Here is a 17,500-nt window from a genome sequence, read left to right as displayed (position 1 = left end):
CTTCAAAGTATAATTATATGTACTTAAAGATAGTTTTTTTATTACTATGTTTCTTAACACCCTTCAGTTCGCACTGATGGTAGCCATTGACTTCCAAATTATTATTTTTTTCCATACTATGGCTACAGTCAACTGTTATAATAATCTTTGTTGTACTTAAAAAAAAGTAATCTTATTTTGATGGTGTTGACAAACATAGATGTAAAGTACTATAATTTTAACTGTGGATTGTTATTCAATATTATAGTTAATATATTTTAAATGTACTAAACTGCAACGTCATCACTGCAAATATACAATTATAGATATATTTACATATGACATACAAGTTCCAGTGGAAATTACATTTATATATATTTTAGTTCATTATAAATGCTTGTTGGTACATTCTGCAATACTTTTAACCATATTTCAGATATAACAGAATTATGAAATTACATATAAAGGCTTAAAAACTTAAGTCGGACTTAAGTGGGTCAAAAGAAGTTACACTAATTGTATCTAATGTTAATTAAAACGATACTTTTTTATTTAATTGCAATTACCCTGGAATTTAATGCCTGAAAACATTACATTCTGTTATATATAATACTACCCGAATTCCGGAAAAGTTGGGACGTTTTTTAAATTTTAACAAAATGAAAACTAAAAGACTTTCAAATCACATGAGCCAATATTTTATTCACAATAGAACATAGATAACATAGCAAATGTTTAAACTGAGAAAGTTTACAATTTTATGCACAAAATGAGCTCATTTCAATTTTGATTTCTGCTACAGGTCTCAAAATAGTTGGGACGGGGCATGTTTACCATGGTGTAGCATCTCCTTTTCTTTTCAAAACAGTTTGAAGACGTCTGGGCATTGAGGCTATGAGTTGCTGGAGTTTTGCTGTTGGAATTTGGTCCCATTCTTGCCTTATATAGATTTCCAGCTGCTGAAGAGTTCGTGGTCGTCTTTGACATATTTTTCGTTTAATGATGCACCAAATGTTCTCCATAGGTGAAAGATCTGGACTGCAGGCAGGCCAGGTTAGCACCCGGACTCTTCTACGACGAAGCCATGCTGTTGTTATAGCTGCAGTATGTGGTTTTGCATTGTCCTGCTGAAATAAACAAGGCCTTCCCTGAAATAGACGTTGTTTGGAGGGAAGCATATGTTGCTCTAAAACCTTTATATACCTTTCAGCATTCACAGAGCCTTCCAAAACATGCAAGCTGCCCATACCGTATGCACTTATGCACCCCCATACCATCAGAGATGCTGGCTCTTGAACTGAACGCTGATAACATGCTGGAAGGTCTCCCTCCTCTTTAGCCCGGAGGACACGGTGTCCGTGATTTCCAACAAGAATGTCAAATTTGGACTCGTCTGACCATAAAACACTATTCCACTTTGAAATAGTCCATTTTAAATGAGCCTTGGCCCACAGGACACGACGGCGCTTCTGGACCATGTTCACATATGGCTTCCTTTTTGCATGATAGAGCTTTAGTTGGCATCTGCTGATGGCACGGCGGATTGTGTTTACCGACAGTGGTTTCTGAAAGTATTCCTGGGCCCATTTAGTAATGTCATTGACACAATCATGCCGATGAGTGATGCAGTGTCGTCTGAGAGCCCGAAGACCACGGGCATCCAATAAAGGTCTCCGGCCTTGTCCCTTACGCACAGAGATTTCTCCAGTTTCTCTGAATCTTTTGATGATGTTATGCACTGTAGATGATGAGACTTGAAAAAAAGCCTTTGCAATTTGACGTTGAGGAACATTGTTTTTAAAGTTTTTCACAATTTTTTTACGCAGTCTTTCACAGATTGGAGAGCCTCTGCCCATCTTTACTTCTGAGAGACTCTGCTTCTCTAAGACAAAGCTTTTATAGCTAATCATGTTACAGACCTGATATCAATTAACTTAATTAATCACTAGATGTTCTCCCAGCTGAATCTTTTCAAAACTGCTTGCTTTTTTAGCCATTTGTTGCCCCCGTGCCAACTTTTTTGAGACCTGTAGCAGGCATTAAATTTTAAATGAGCTAATTAAGTGGATAAAAGTGTAAAATTTCTCAGTTTAAACATTTGCTACGTTATCTATGTTCTATTGTGAATAAAATATTGGCTCATGTGATTTGAAATTCCTTTAGTTTTCATTTTATTAAAATTTAAAAAACGTCCCAACTTTTCCGGAATTCGGGTTGTACTTGTGCACATGCAATAAGCCTTAGATTTTTATTAAGATTAATGCTAAATTAAAAGAGACTTGAGGCATGAGTGGAATGGGGCCATTTCTAGAAAGCAGTTAATGACAACTGGAGTTGTACATAGCATTTTCATTAAATCATGAATTAAGGTGAATTAAATCAAGATTATTGCAGTTCTGTTAATATTACTCGCTTTTGTATAATACATTTCTTGTGCTTTTTCTCATTTGAAAGTGACTTTGGATGGAATTATCTGGTAAATGATTAAATGTACCCTGATAACAGAACTTGATTATTATTTTGTGAAAAGGAAAAGAACAATTAAACCCTTTCGTCCTTTTTTTTTTTTTACAGAATGGTTTTACTACATCATTTAAAATTTTTAAAATAAATAAGTGGCAAATTCATCAAAGATTCATTTTTAATTGGTTTATTTATTCTATTAAAAAAGGGACTGTCAAATTGAAGCTCCTATTTGACCCCAAAATATATTATATTTACAAAAGCCCTTTATATGTAATTTTCTCTTTTCCACACAAATTGTGGAACACAAACTCAATCAATATCTTTGATTGAATATATGCTCAAGGGCACCTAAGTCATGTTATTGCCGGCCCGAGATTCGAACCCACAACCCTAGGGTTAGGAGTCAAACTCTCTAACCACTAGGCCACGACTTCCCACAAACATCCCTAATGAACCCATTGTATACTAAATACCTAAGATTTAGAAATGCTTTTCATTGTGAGTCAAAGTCAAGAATCACAGGTGCAGACGCAATTTCAGTTTAACAAACTAACTGGGACTACAATGATTATTTTCACACATTACAGATTATAGTTACAATTCATCTCAATCGTGAGTGGTCAAACAGGTGCTGAAGATACATAGAGTCTGCAGAAGGACCTCCTCATCCTTACAAGATCTACAGGGATGCAAGTTTGTTTGAACTGTGGTTTCACTGTTGGCTGTTGCCATGCCAACCCTCCTCTTGCTGATTCTTCCTCTATACTGAGTGCGATTGCAATGCAGAGTGCGGTTCACCAGTCAGAACCATGATACAACTCATCTCTGTCCACTTAGAGCACTCTTTAACCGTTTCCTCACCTACAGAAGGTCAGAACCGTCACACCACACTGGGAAACTAAACTGCCCTGCTTTGAACTTCTGAAAGTGCTACATATTCATTGGAAGTAAGTGACATCTCAAATATTTGCACATATTTACTATCATACATTTTAGATATCAAACCAGCACTGACATATTTGAGAATATAAATGATTTAATGGATTGACAGCACTGTTATTTGTGGCTGCTGGCAGAACTGAAACTCAGGACAACCACCTTTCCGCAAAAGGCAGAATAATTTACTATCCACTTATGCATGTTACTCAAAAAATACCTTTTAAAAATAAATCAACAAAATACACTGAGGAATCCACTTTGGAGGTGATCTTGGAAAACTCTGCAATGCTAAAGGCAAGCATAAGCATTTATGGTGCAAGAGTATTTTAGGAAGCCAAATTACTTTATGCAGCTGAAGCCTTGAAGGCTGTTGATAACAGCCAAGTGCAGTGAGTTGTGAAATATTAATGTACCAACAACTGCAATGTCAACTTGACACCAACTCCTGAATCTCAAGATACAATCACTGCCACAACAGTGAAGCACCTGCAAAACGCTGATAGATTCTACCATCTTAAATTAACATCTGGTACTTATCTTTATTTCATGCCCTTGAATGTGAAATACTTGAATAAATTAACAGAAGGTAAAGAGGGCAATGACATTCTTCTTTCTAAAGACTATAATGGATACAGAATAAATAATTTATCTGCAGTAACAATCCCATGAAATACATTAGAACATTTCATTTAGTTTTCATTAATGTAATTTATATGCTATTGCATAATTAAGTTTGCATATGTGCTTATATCGTGCAAAATTAAAAACACTACAAATGCATGTCCTTGTCAGGGTTATTATAGTTAACTAAAACAATAAAACCATAAATATATATATTTTAAATATCTTGAAACAAACGTTAACTTAAATTCAATATATATATATATATATATATATATATATATATATATATAACTAGTCGCCAAGGAAACATTTCTCATGTTAATTTAGTTTAACTTGAAGTACAAAAATAATTCAAAATAAAACTTATCTAAAAAATTTAAATATACAGACATAATATAATACAAAATATGACAAAACAACAAAATAACTAAAACTTTAACTAAAATTTAAAATGAAAACAGTAAATGTAAAATACAAAACAAAAATTAAATAATAAAAACTTAAAAAAAAAAAATGTTTAAATTAAAAAATAAAATAAAAAATTAATTTTGCACATTTGTGGTATCTGTTCTAATCATTTCACATTGAGAATCTTAATCACTGATGAAGATGAAGTATTATATCAACTGCAATTGTGAACACAATTATATGTTTAAATGCTGAGCAAAACAACAAGTACTTACATACCTTAATGTGTTGTGAACACTATATATGTAAAATGTTAAGTGCTTACCATACTGTCGTGATGAATTAGCTCCAGCTCGTGGTCCGGCAGAATGTCGGTCCGGTTGTTCACGAGATCTAACGCCATCTGGGCAGCGGGGAGACACGCTTGACCACCGGGCCATCCTCCACTCATGGGAAACAGAGCTCCGATGTACAGTTTCTTCTTGCCTGCAACCGCACACGGCCAGGAGAGAAAGATAAGCAGTGCGTAGAGGACCGCCAAGCTTCGCCAAACTCTCCCCAAGGTCCTGATCCTCTCCGTGGATGCCATCAATATCCAATTCAATATTTATACGTTTTTAGCTGTAACTGTGCGGAGTGTCCGAAGCTGAAAGTGTCCGCACGTGCGATGAGTCCAGTTTAAAGTAACAGAACCTGCACGGAACGCGTAAAAACAGCAGTGCTGAACACTTAAAGCGCAATATGAAATTACAGACGGATGCTCTTTGGGATTTATGTTACAATACAGCAGTTACAATTTCATATATTATGTCAGTCAGCCATTGCTACCAGCTCTTAGCGTCGTAACACAGTTACGTTAAGACATTTGATCTTGCGCGCTTTCTTATTACTTTTTTAGTCCTGAGGGCGTTCAGAATAGGTCAGAACCATCTTTTTAAACTTTTACAATTTGCAGAGCCTTCAGAATCTTTTAGAGTCTTTAAACCTTTTGTTATATAATCTGATAGACTCTTTTAATTGTTAGGGATCTTTTAGAATCTTTAGACTCTTTGGAATCTTCTGAAATACTTTTTAGAACCTTCCATCTTTACAGTCTTTGAAATACACAGAATATTTAACAATCGTCGAAATTATAATCTTTAGAATCTTCAGAATGTTTTGGAACCTCAGAATCTTCTGTTTATTTAGAGTCTTTAGAATCTTTTAGATTCTTTGGATTCTTCTCAGCAGTTTGACTCCGACACCAGATCAGTAATGTCCTGTCACAGAAAGCACAAATCTACAGAAATAACACTTTGAATGTTGGGTGAAAACTGCGCCATCGTCAATTTTTCTATCTTTCCCTTTCACAGTCACAGACGGTGTGTTTGTAGAGCAGCTATGCTCATGGTTCACGACGGGAGAGAAAAACAGGTGGTGTTGCGCGACATTCGGTCAGAACGTACTGCGCTGATCCTCTGGCGTTGCTTTATTTACCGCGACGTTCACCAAACTTGATTAAGTTTTAAGCTGTCGAGCATATTATTCCTGCATCTGATCAGAATATTGCAAAATAAGAATTGTGCTGCGGCATAATCCTTTAATCCGCCGGGAGGAGAGGGGGAGAGATTGACCACCAAAAGCAGTCCACTGAGGTCCGTGCTCAGAGCAAACAGCAGAGAACTGAATCTGATCCGCTGACAGATGAACAGTACTGTTGTATAGCAAGATGGGGGCGGGGTTAAAGTAAACACTCTCTTCTGAATCAAAATCATTTTCAGAAGTCACGCAGTTGATTAATGCATGATAGAGCTAAGCTCAGATAGAAAAATAAACGTAATATGAAAAAGGACTATCTATATATCCATGATAAGTAGAGATGATAAAGGTGGTTGATCGATCTCTCTCTCTCTCTCTCTCTCTCTCTCTCTCTCTCTCTCTCTCTCTCTATATATATATATATATATATACATCTTTCTGTCCATCCATCAATCAATAGCTGAGGCTATTGGCTATTATAGGCTTTAGAATTCTATTAGAAAGCATGCAAAAACTTAATCCTCTGACAATCAAGTCTCTACAAGCCTTGTACAGTGGATATAGAAAAGAATCACTGCCCTTTAACATAATCACATCTTGTTGCTTTGCTTTTTTTATCCAGCTGTATTTACTCAGTGCAACTTATAACATCCAAGTGAAAGATATAACACCAATACGTCAGAAAAAAAAAGATTGAGAAAAAAAAAGGAACCGCCGAGTTGGGATTTATCTCTATTAACTTCACACATCTAGACTCTAGACAACGTTTGCCCACTCTTCTTTGCAGAACTGCTCGAGTTAAGTTAAATGTGATGGTGACAGTTTGTGGACTGCAGTCTTCAAGTCATTCCACAGTTTTTCAGTGGGGTTTAAGTCAGGGCTTTGACTAGGCCATGCAAGGACATTCAACTTTTTCTCCTTCAGCCACTGTGTGCTCAGTTTTGCTGGGTGCTTTGGTTTATTCATTGTCATGTTGGATGGTAAACCTTCTTCCCATTGACAACTTTCTGGCAGAGGACAGCAGCTTTTCCTCAAGAATTTGACATATTTTGCCCCATCCATTTTTCTTCTTTCCTGACAAGTGCTCCAGTCCCGTCTACAGAGAAACACACTCATAACAGCATATTACCACCTCCATGCTTTACTGTAGGAATGCTGTTATTTGGATGGTGGGCTGTACTGGTTTTCTGCCAGACATATCGTTTGGTGTTGAGGCCACATAATTAAATTTTAGTCTCATCGGCCTCAGAATCTTCAAGGTATGTTTTGCCGAAGCTCAATCGTGACTGCATGCGGCCTTCCTTTAGGAGTGGCTTTTTTCTTGCAACCTTCCCATACTAGTCACGTTTGAGGAGAATTTGTGATATTGTTGTCACATGCACACAATGACCACTCTTCGTCATAAATTACAAAATGCTCCAGAAAAAACTGTTTTCATGCTGAGCTAATTAAAATGAGCACAGCTGATCACAGTTAAAAATCAGATGGCTTTGTGTTCAATTTAGAAAGTGATTAGCTACACCTGATTGAGTGTACAAGTCATTTTTAGGAGGTGGATGATCCTTTTTCCAACTTAGTGGCTGCATCCGAAAACTCTAAAATGCTGCCTTCAGAGGCAGCATTCCAGGGCAGGAAGGCATCAAAGCACGTTCGAATCAAAATTCTGCTTTACTTCCACTCAGAGGTACCTTCTTTTGATCGAATTTTGAAGGCAGCATAGATGTATCCATCGCTGCCTTTGATATCACACAATACTCTGCATTCCATTCCGTGATGGTTGAGCAAAAAAAAAAATGGCATCCAAAAGTTGCGTTTGGTGGTCAGTGTGTGTAAATGTATTGTATCTTTCTGACTTTTTGCACTTTTGATGTTAGTTCTAGAGAGAAATCAGTATTATAGTAATTAAATATTTGTTTAGTTATCACAAAAACACATTCTATTTTATAGTAGACCATTAAACCATTATGCTGCCTCAGAAGTCTGTCTGAAATCAGTTTCATAAAGTGCCTTTGTGCAAAAATGCAGCCTGTAAAGTCATTGCCTCATCCGGGAGCGAAGCAGCAAGTCTCAAATGTTTTTTTTTTTTTTGACATGTTGGTGTTATTTCTTTCACTTGGATGTTATAAGTTGCACTGAGTAAATACAGCTGGATAAAACAAAAACCATCTTCATTTCAGGTTGCAAAGCAACAAAATGTGATTATTTTAAAGAGAAGGTCATATGGTATTTTAAAGTGTCCTAATATTGTGTTTGAGTCCCCTACAACAGGTTTAAATGCATCCAAGATCAGGAAACATTTTCATTTTTTCAGAATTTACATTTAATATTAGAATAATTTTTCATTGATTTCAAAAGAACTCATTCAAAGCAGTTCTGGACTTAAGGTCTGAAAGCCCCTCCCTTCCCCCTTCCATAAGCCTACTCTGCTCTGATTGGTCAGCTGGCCAAGTCTATTGTGATTGATCTTTCCATATACAATGAGTGTTGGAAACGCCAATTACCATAATATTTTTTTTTTGCTCTGGAGGGTTACTTGTAAACAAAGATGCTATAAGCTTACAAAAATGCCATTAATATTACCTTATCAATTCTGTCCAGAGTCCGAAGATGACCGGTGCAGTCGCTCAACCGGAAACTGTTTGTGGACAGGTCATTGTGTGTATTTTGCAGGCAGGTGGGGATTATGCAAATATTTTACCTTGTGACGTATATGAAAGGCAGATGATTTGAAAGTATGACGACTCATTAAGGCAGTTCAGAATCTCCTTTTTTTTTGAGAGACAATGTCTTTATTTATCATGCGTTTTATTATTTTATCAACTTTGCAGACTGTTTACATTGATGTATAGCTATGTTACAAACTGCAAAAAATATATATATTTCGAAAACCCATATGACCTGCTCTTTAAAGGGGGGTGATTCTTTTCTATTTCCACTGTATATTTATATACATATGTTCTTTAATTTGACTTTTCTTTTCTTTTTTTGGCCATCCATTTCACACCATGAAAAAACAAGATTCCTATATTCATCCATCCATCAAATAATTATATCCATGTGATCTCATGGTGCACTTACATTTCACTTTCACTGGATCAGAACATGCAGTCCTTGCCAACAATTACACCACACCACATCATGTGGGTAACTTTTATTGCCCCCACAGCTCTCTGGATTCTCTTATTCACTCTAAATACCCTAAAACAACAGAGAGGTGCCGAAGATTATGACTTGAGCTACCGTGAACCTCAGGACCTGAGATGCTCCATTGATATTTGGAGCTCCCTTTGAATCCGCTCTCTCCATATGCCATTCATTAATTATTCATCCCTGATCTTTAGTTGTTATTTAATAAAAGAAAGGCCAGCAGAGCCTCCTGTGAGGATATATAATTACCCATCAGTTTATGTGATATATAAATATGCTTATAAAACAGAATGGGGTTTAATGTACAAGGTCAGTTCTTGTTCATAAACCAACAGCATCCTTTAGAGGGGTTTATTAAGGGCTAGCACACAAAAGGTCACCTTAATGCGGAATTATCATTTAAAAACCACAGTAAAAGCGATGTAATCACCACCCTGTACACACAGGCACGAATTTACGCAGACACACACCTAAACACACACTGTGCTGAGATACACACATAACCTCATATACATTCATATACACACAGGGCAGAAATACACACAGAGCTAAACACTGTGGCGAGTGTTAATCTTCAGCCTGCTGAGAGTGCACCAAGTAGGCGGCGATCTCTCACTGAGAGAGTGAGTCGAGAGAGAGAGTGCATTTATGAGGCTTGATAGTCTAAATCAGCAGTGCTGAAAGAAACAAGGGAAAATGAAAGAAAGGACAGAGCGATTGAGAGAAATGGAAGGCAATAAGAGGGAGGGATGGATGAATGAAAGGGTGATACAGTCATGCTTGCAGAAGTGCTTGTGTTAATGCTGAGAGACTCTGGCAGCCTGAAAAATCATAATGAGATTGTAAAGTGGGGTAGTTGACATGAATTGGACGTCCTTCATTCTATACTGTATCTTAAACCATTTTAAACAGCATTTTGCTCATTCTTTATAATAATTATGCATGAAGCTTATATGACATCATATACTGTAAATGGAATGTTTGTCATGTATACATGGAATATTAGTACAATTCAAAACTCTGTGACATCAAAATGAGAGTTTCGTAGTTTTTAGACCAAATGTGTTAGCCTTGAAGTCATCTACTGTATACGTTAGCGTATAAAAAAATTGTATATACATACTGTATAAACATTTTCACTTTTGGAAAAAGAGAACAAAATTATTGATGACTCATCCTTGACTACCAAGATTTCTGACCAATTAAATGGTTTCAAGAATGAGAATGGTTCTCTATGAGATCTTAAAACGTATTTTGCCACACTTTATGACCAATTCAAACCTATGATAAATTTGTTGTTCAAAATGGTGAGAAAAACTGAAAACTCACAGGATCATTGTCATACAGATTCATATACATTCTATAGGTTTTCTCAGTCAGAACAGAGCTGAAATTCTCTACTTGTTCAACCTCTGCCTCATCTAGGCACATCCTAATGGCAGTTTCTCATTCTTTTGAACAAATTGTGAATGTACATTCATGCAATTGATTATATCATGTTGATAAAACTGTATTATACTGATTCTCTGTTAGTTGTTGATCAATTAAATAAATAGGATAATAAAGTGCATCCACCATGTAACACAAGAGTTCACATACAAATTATTTAATTGAGAAATAGTCTGAGGAACAGAAATGGTCTGGATGGTAAAACTAAATGAATTTATGAACATGATAATGTATAATATCTATATACACACATTTTAACTGAGGGAGAGAGACAGCACTAAAATAATGGAAATTATTTGATGGATTGAGGGAACAGTTTTCAAACGACTGAGGTAAAATACAGCCCCCTTGTGGTTGACTAAGCATTGCAGTTTAAATTTTCAGTCAACGAAATTTGGAATTATAAAATAAAAAAATAGCTTATTAACCTTTTTACATTTTCATTTTACATTCTGCTATTTGTTTTTAGAAGACTGTCAAGTGATAAACAAATACGACCTGTAAGATAACAGCATTTAGGGCTATTCTCTGTAAATGTGATCTCTGACATTAGATGTGACCTAAGACACAGTCTTGGGAAATGTGACCTCTGACGTAAGAAATTAAATAACCATATTAGATTATTTTATGTCTTACCTGTATAGTTACTGTCATCTGATGATGCAAAAAAGAAAAGAAAACAAGAGCCACATAGGGTTAAAATAATTCATATTAGGGAAACACATACATTTGTGTTTGTGTGATTGACCGTTCAATCATAAACATACTCACAGACACAGAATGGTTTAGGAGAGTCCCATTTGCCCAGCTTGGTACAGTGTGAGATACTGAAACCCTCCAATAGGAAGCCAGCATGACAGCTGTAATGAAGAGCAGTGCCCTCTACTGGTTGTCCTGGGGGCTGCAGCGCCACCCTCCCGTTCTCCAGAGACATCCAGGAACGCGGGCAAACCAATACTGAGAATTTTAGAATCTCACATCATTTTACACAGACAATTACATTTAAAATAAATAAAATGGTGAGTATGTGTGTGTGTCTGTATGTGAGGACTCTGGAACCCTATAAGAAATATTACAGGAGAAACTGTTAATTATTCCAATATAATTCTAATTATTATACATTTTAGTTCATTTATAAAGCATTTGACTTTAGAATGCTGTTATTGACCAACAGAGGTTTATTTGCGTTACTGTAATTGAGTAGCTTTTTTGTGTACTTCTATACTTTTTAAAGTCATTTTTAAAATCTGTAATTTAACTTTTACTTAGGTATATTTAGTTTGAAGTACTGTACTTCGCTACATTTTAAAACAAAATTACTGAGTTAAAATTACTGCTTGGTAACAGCCCAAATGTCTTATTATTGTAAATTACTGATTAAATGTAAGAATTTGGCTCAAAGGATGATGAATACTTTCAGAAAAAAAATGGCTTTATAAAGTAAGAAATGCCCATAAAAGGTAAAAATCTATTTAAACGTATTAGAAAAGATTAATTTCTATCCCTGCTATGAACTGGTCACAAAGAATATGAAGAATATCAAAACACTTTAATTATCGTTATAGATAAAATCCCAGAAAATATCAAGATATCTTTTTTGTCACACACCCCAGAAGGATTTATAGTGTTGTTTGACACCAGGGTCAAAAATGAACGGTGGCTTGGAGCAAAAATGTTGCCCAAATCAGTGCTCGAATTGAGTCAAGTCTTATGGGGGGTCCCCAAGTTTTTTTGGGCGGGGGGTTGGTTAGTCTCGCAATATAAACTTTATACAAAATATACAATATATTTGATCATAATATGCATAAATATATACTATTTATTAAAAACGCTTGAATTCACATACATATATATATATCTCTTCTTTTAAATTACTTACTTGAGTAATATGGATTTAAAGGGTGACAAAGCAGCAGACTCAAAAGGGCAGCTATGGCAAATATACCAGGGCACTACATATAAGGCACTTGAACACCCGTAAAAGCAAGTGACTTCAAAATACATTGAAATGTCTCAAAAACAGTAGAAAATAATCAGATGGCTTCCAGTCTCACTGGATGGTATCACTGTCAGATTCAACAGTGGCACAGGGATAATTATTTCATAATGTCTCTGAAAGCAGTGAAAAGAGAGCAGTCAGTCATTTTATTTTTCAGGATTATTTGATGAATAGAAAGTTCAAAAGAACAGCATTTATTTGAAACAGAATCTTCTGTTACATTATACATGTCTTTACTGTCACTTTTGATCAATTAAATGCAACCGTACTGAATAAAAGTATTAATTTCTTTCCCAACATTTTTTTATAAATTCTAACCACAAGCTTTTGAATGGTAGTGTATAATGCTACAAAAGTTTATATTTCAGATAAACTTTCTATTCATCAAAATACTGTAAATAACGGTTTTCAACATTGATATTAATCATAAATGTTTTTTGAGCATCAAATCATCATATTAGAAGGATTTCTGAAGGATCATGTGATGAACACTTGGAGTAACGATGGTGAAAATTCAGCTTTGATCACAGAAATAAATTATATTTTATTGTATTATTATTTTACATTGTAATAATATTTCATAATATTACTGTTTTTACTGTATTTTGGATCAAATCAATGCAGGCTTAGTGAACAGAAGAGACTCTTGAACATTTGAATAGTGTACATCCAACAGAATGATTCTAGCTTTATTTACCAATGTAGTATTTACCCTAAAAACAACTGGATGATTGATGTGACAATGTGATAATGTTTGTTCCAAAAGACTTGATTAAATGCATGAAACTTGTTTATTATAAATTGTGGCAAAACATGCTGTCAGCCTGTGTGTTGGTTGGGATTTTTCAACTATTTCAGCACATACGATTTTTAAATAGTTACGTCCAGTAGGTGGCGATAAAGCACTGTCATAAGTGAGTGAGTCAGCAGACTATTCAACCATTTCAGTGAAAAAGGCTGCTTTATTCATAAACAAACAATACTATGGCAATCAAAATAAATCATTGCTATTTCAAGAGTGAATCCCGAATAAATGCGTATGTAATTCCCAAAACTTTGCCGTGTTTATACAGCCTTTGGTCCTAGCAGCATGAAAAACAAGTCATATACAAATAAATACAAATTCTGAATGGATATTAGAAAGCATAGAAAAGCGCACAACGAGCGCTCCCTTTATAATTACTAAAAATCTGTCATCCATCTTCATCGAGGTCTCTAGCACTAGCACTCCTGTAGAACCAGGACTGTTAATTATGAAAAAAATAGTAACGTAAGCCTAAATGTTTCCAATATATGCTAGGAATATAAAAGCCCCGACATGGAGTGGATAACTGTTAGATATAAAGTAGAAAGATATATAGCGAGAGACAATTACCCCTCAAAAAAGTCAGTAAGAAGCTTTCTCTTCCCGACTGCGAGTGGAGGTTTATTTTTCTCCATATTTTAAAAGCTAAAATTAGCTTCACCGGAGCGGCGCCAAACAAACAGTCCTGTCGACGATGTCATGCGCGCGCACAGCGCTTTTTAGGCGGGACGTTTACATTTTAAAGAGACATGACAACTATCCTATAAACACACTTAAAATAAATTATTGTAAATAATCAATTCACGATATTTACTGTATCCTTTGCATGCATTTATTTTGATTTGTCATTATTATTTTTACTAAAATAAAAATATCCGAGGGACCCCCCAATTCTATTTTTTACTTCTTATGGGGGGTCCCTAATACCTTATGGGGGGTCCCGGATCCCCCCAGCCCCCCCTCAATTCGAGCACTGGCCCAAATGTATGGTTAGTGGCAAAAAGTGTCCCTGCGCTATTAAGCAAGAACTACTTCGGCAGTAGCTATTTTAAAGTGTAATGTAAAATAATTGAAAAGTGTTACATTTTAGTGATCTGCTCACGTTGCATCAGATGTCTTTATACTTGCATTTTGCAGCGTAGAGCATTATAACTATTCACACACCATTCTGTTGAGTTTATGAATGCAATGTCCAATCAGAGGCGTTTTGGTGAACTCCAGAGTTGTTCAACTGTGCATGCTTACTGAAAACACATTGCATTCGTAAATAAACAAAACAATAAACAAAAAGTGCAAAATAAATGTAAGCGACTGATTTACTTCAGTGATTATGGGAGTTTTTGCAAAAATGCATAGCTCACATTAGACGGAAGTCATGGACTGCTTTAGTGTCCTTTGCGTGCTTTCTTTGAATAATTTATAATAATATTTATTTTGTTTTTAATGCTACTGAATTCAAAAGCAATTAGAAATATCATAAACGGTTTTTAGTTTGTTTTGTTGGTAGCCAGAATATAACTTGCTCTTTCTCCCTCCTTGGTGGGATGGTCTGCATTAAAATCTCACATACATCCCAAAATGTTTTAAATGTCATGTGTCAGCATGATTTTGGTTATTGCAGTTTAACTTGTTAAGGTACTCCTTTAATTAAAAACAACTAGTTTGAGATTTATAGGCCTATCCCATTTTTGCCCCCCTCCCGCTGTTAAGTGTACATTTTAAATGAGATACTTTTTACTTCTACTTTAGTAAATTTTTAGACTGCTACTTTTACTTGTACATAAGTAAAATTGCATTAATGTAATGGTACTTTTACTTGAGTCGAATATTTTAGTTCTCTTTCCACCTCTGTTGACCAATCAGAATGCAGAATTCCACAGAGCCGTTTAATAGTATGGATATTAATTGATGCAATAGGACAGAAAGGGCACTTACAGCATCTGCTGAGTTGGTTCATGTCAGTCCAGGTGCCATTGCGGAGGCACTTTCGGACCTTGGGCCCCACAATAATTCTACTTCCTCTACAGATATATTCTATCTCATAGTCTTCTGGCAAGATCTGCACATTGCGGATCTACGGAGAGAGAGAAAGAGATACGTTTTGTAGAATGAATTAGATGTTGCTATGGGTCAAAGTCCCATCAGAACTGACACTGATGTTTATGACTGCCCGTTTAATGTGCTGCCGTAGACATTTACCTGTTCCTGAGTGAGTCCTCTGTAGCGAATGCCTCCATCTCTGGGGGGACGAATGATTGCACATCCTGTAAGAGAGATGGGGGAGGATGAGACAAATAGAGATTAAAGGTTTTCAGCTTAGTCACAATGCACTCACAACTTACATTAATAAACAAAAATGTTACATTTATATCTGAGTCCCCTTGCACATCTGTAATGCAGTGATAGTTTATAAGGAATTTATTAGTAGGCCCTACTGTCTCAAATCAAAATACAGTGTTTATACCCCTTGGACTGGAGAATCTTTAAGATGCTTAGCACTTAAAAAAAAGAGATATCTTTAAAAATATGTTTTTATTTTTATGTTTTTTAATTGCGTACAGCCCTGAGAAACAGATATTTAAGCAAATCTAATAAGCAAATGTTCAAAGCAACAGAACAGCTGTGAGTGTGATGTTGCTATTATATAACAATTCAATGAACAATAAGTTAAAATTGAGTAACCTTACAGAAAGAATTTTGCAAGCTGGTATCAATCAATCAGTCAATGATTTATTGACTCACTCGCCAACTACTGGCATAACCTGCAGAAAGATTCACCGATAATCACATCAAAAATCATTTTTTAAAAAGTATGAAATAATTTTGTTCAAAAGTTTACATTCATTTGGTTTAAAAAAATCAGTATTGCTCATTTTTGTCTTGTGCAATTTATGATCACATTTTATGTCAAATAGTTCTCACATAGAAAAAAATAGATATTTATATAAACATTTTCACATCTTGCAAGGGGCATGTAAACTTGCTTACTGAACTGTATAAGACATTTAATTGCTTTGATTCATTCAGATTGTGTAGGCTATATATTGCTTTCACTATGAAAAGGGAAAACTGACATGGCAATCCATTTTTTTCTTTCTAGTTCTGGCTGAACATGATCCCCATGAGGACTGAGGGCAGATATCTCTTTGATATCCATGAAACTCAGTTTACACAATCTAAACAGAACACCCTCTAATCTCACAAAGCAATAGAGGTGGGCCACTTTAGACATTCTGTGGTGTTAAATTCAACATGCACAGAGCAGAAACCATCCACACACACACACATTACCTCCGGTCGTTGAATTATGTATGGACGAGATGAGAGTAGGAAGCAAGTAGAAAATCATAAGAAATAATAGCTGCTCCATTACTGCATCTGAACAAGAATGAGAGAGAGAAAGAGAGATGACAAATAATACGTTTGATTTCAGCAGGTCACAATCCACGCTCATTTCAAAGCAATTAAGCAGTTCGTGGCATGATGTGATCTTGTTGGCATTTAGATATGTTAAGCATAATAATAACCTGGTGTCTGATTTAATTACACTGTACACGGTTCTGGTGGAGGATGATTCGAGCATCATGGAAGCAGTTTGCCGTCCCTGCACTGTAAAGATTTTATGAACTTTCCCTTAACCACTCTTAGAGTGGAAAGGCACATCTAGGGTGGGTCAAACAAGAGCATGCAAAACAAACATAAGCACATGGGTCTAACACACACACACACACAGCATCTTAAAAAAACATTTCAGGAGGATAAAGCATTGAACAGAGCACACATTCATCAGTACTGACTAATGTATTGAATACACCTGAAACTAAAGGTCAGTGTTACAATGATAGATAGATAGATAGATAGATAGATAGATAGATAGATAGATAGCCCTCTGGGCTTCTTCGTAAATGGGTCACACTTAGCTTCCTCCCGCCCGAAAACGGGCGAAGCCTTAAAATTGTACTTTACTTTTTCCCAGGATAACCAATCAAATATATTTTTGTTCTATAATGTTTTCTGATTATTATTTAGAATTTTTAGATTTTTTTATGATACTTTGCATTAATTATATAATTTTTATGAGCTATTTTTTCCATTAGAATTAATATATCATTTTTTATTTTATATTTATTTTTTTTTAAAAATTCAATAAATGCAGCATTTCACAT

The 17,500-nt window shown here is 35.5% G+C and overlaps 1 protein-coding gene across 1 annotated transcript in view; it reads right to left on the bottom strand.

Moving 5' to 3' along the window:
* LOC132123507 (gamma-aminobutyric acid type B receptor subunit 1-like) overlaps positions 1–17,500 on the bottom strand; it is a 53,121-nt gene that overhangs the window by 32,119 nt on the left and 3,502 nt on the right. Inside the window, exons 2-7 of the mRNA XM_059534165.1 lie at positions 16,626–16,712; positions 15,534–15,598; positions 15,270–15,408; positions 11,302–11,487; positions 11,167–11,184; positions 4,742–4,902 (exon numbers count right to left, since the gene is read on the bottom strand). Of these exons, the coding sequence (XP_059390148.1) occupies positions 4,742–4,902; positions 11,167–11,184; positions 11,302–11,487; positions 15,270–15,408; positions 15,534–15,598; positions 16,626–16,704 (648 nt within the window). The 5' untranslated portion in view covers positions 16,705–16,712. The remainder of the gene's footprint in view (positions 1–4,741; positions 4,903–11,166; positions 11,185–11,301; positions 11,488–15,269; positions 15,409–15,533; positions 15,599–16,625; positions 16,713–17,500) is intronic.

Source organism: Carassius carassius, chromosome 41 (genome assembly GCF_963082965.1).
Source record: "Carassius carassius chromosome 41, fCarCar2.1, whole genome shotgun sequence".
In the NCBI taxonomy this organism is placed as follows: domain Eukaryota; kingdom Metazoa; phylum Chordata; class Actinopteri; order Cypriniformes; family Cyprinidae; genus Carassius; species Carassius carassius.
This window is presented reverse-complemented; position numbering and strand designations above follow the sequence as displayed.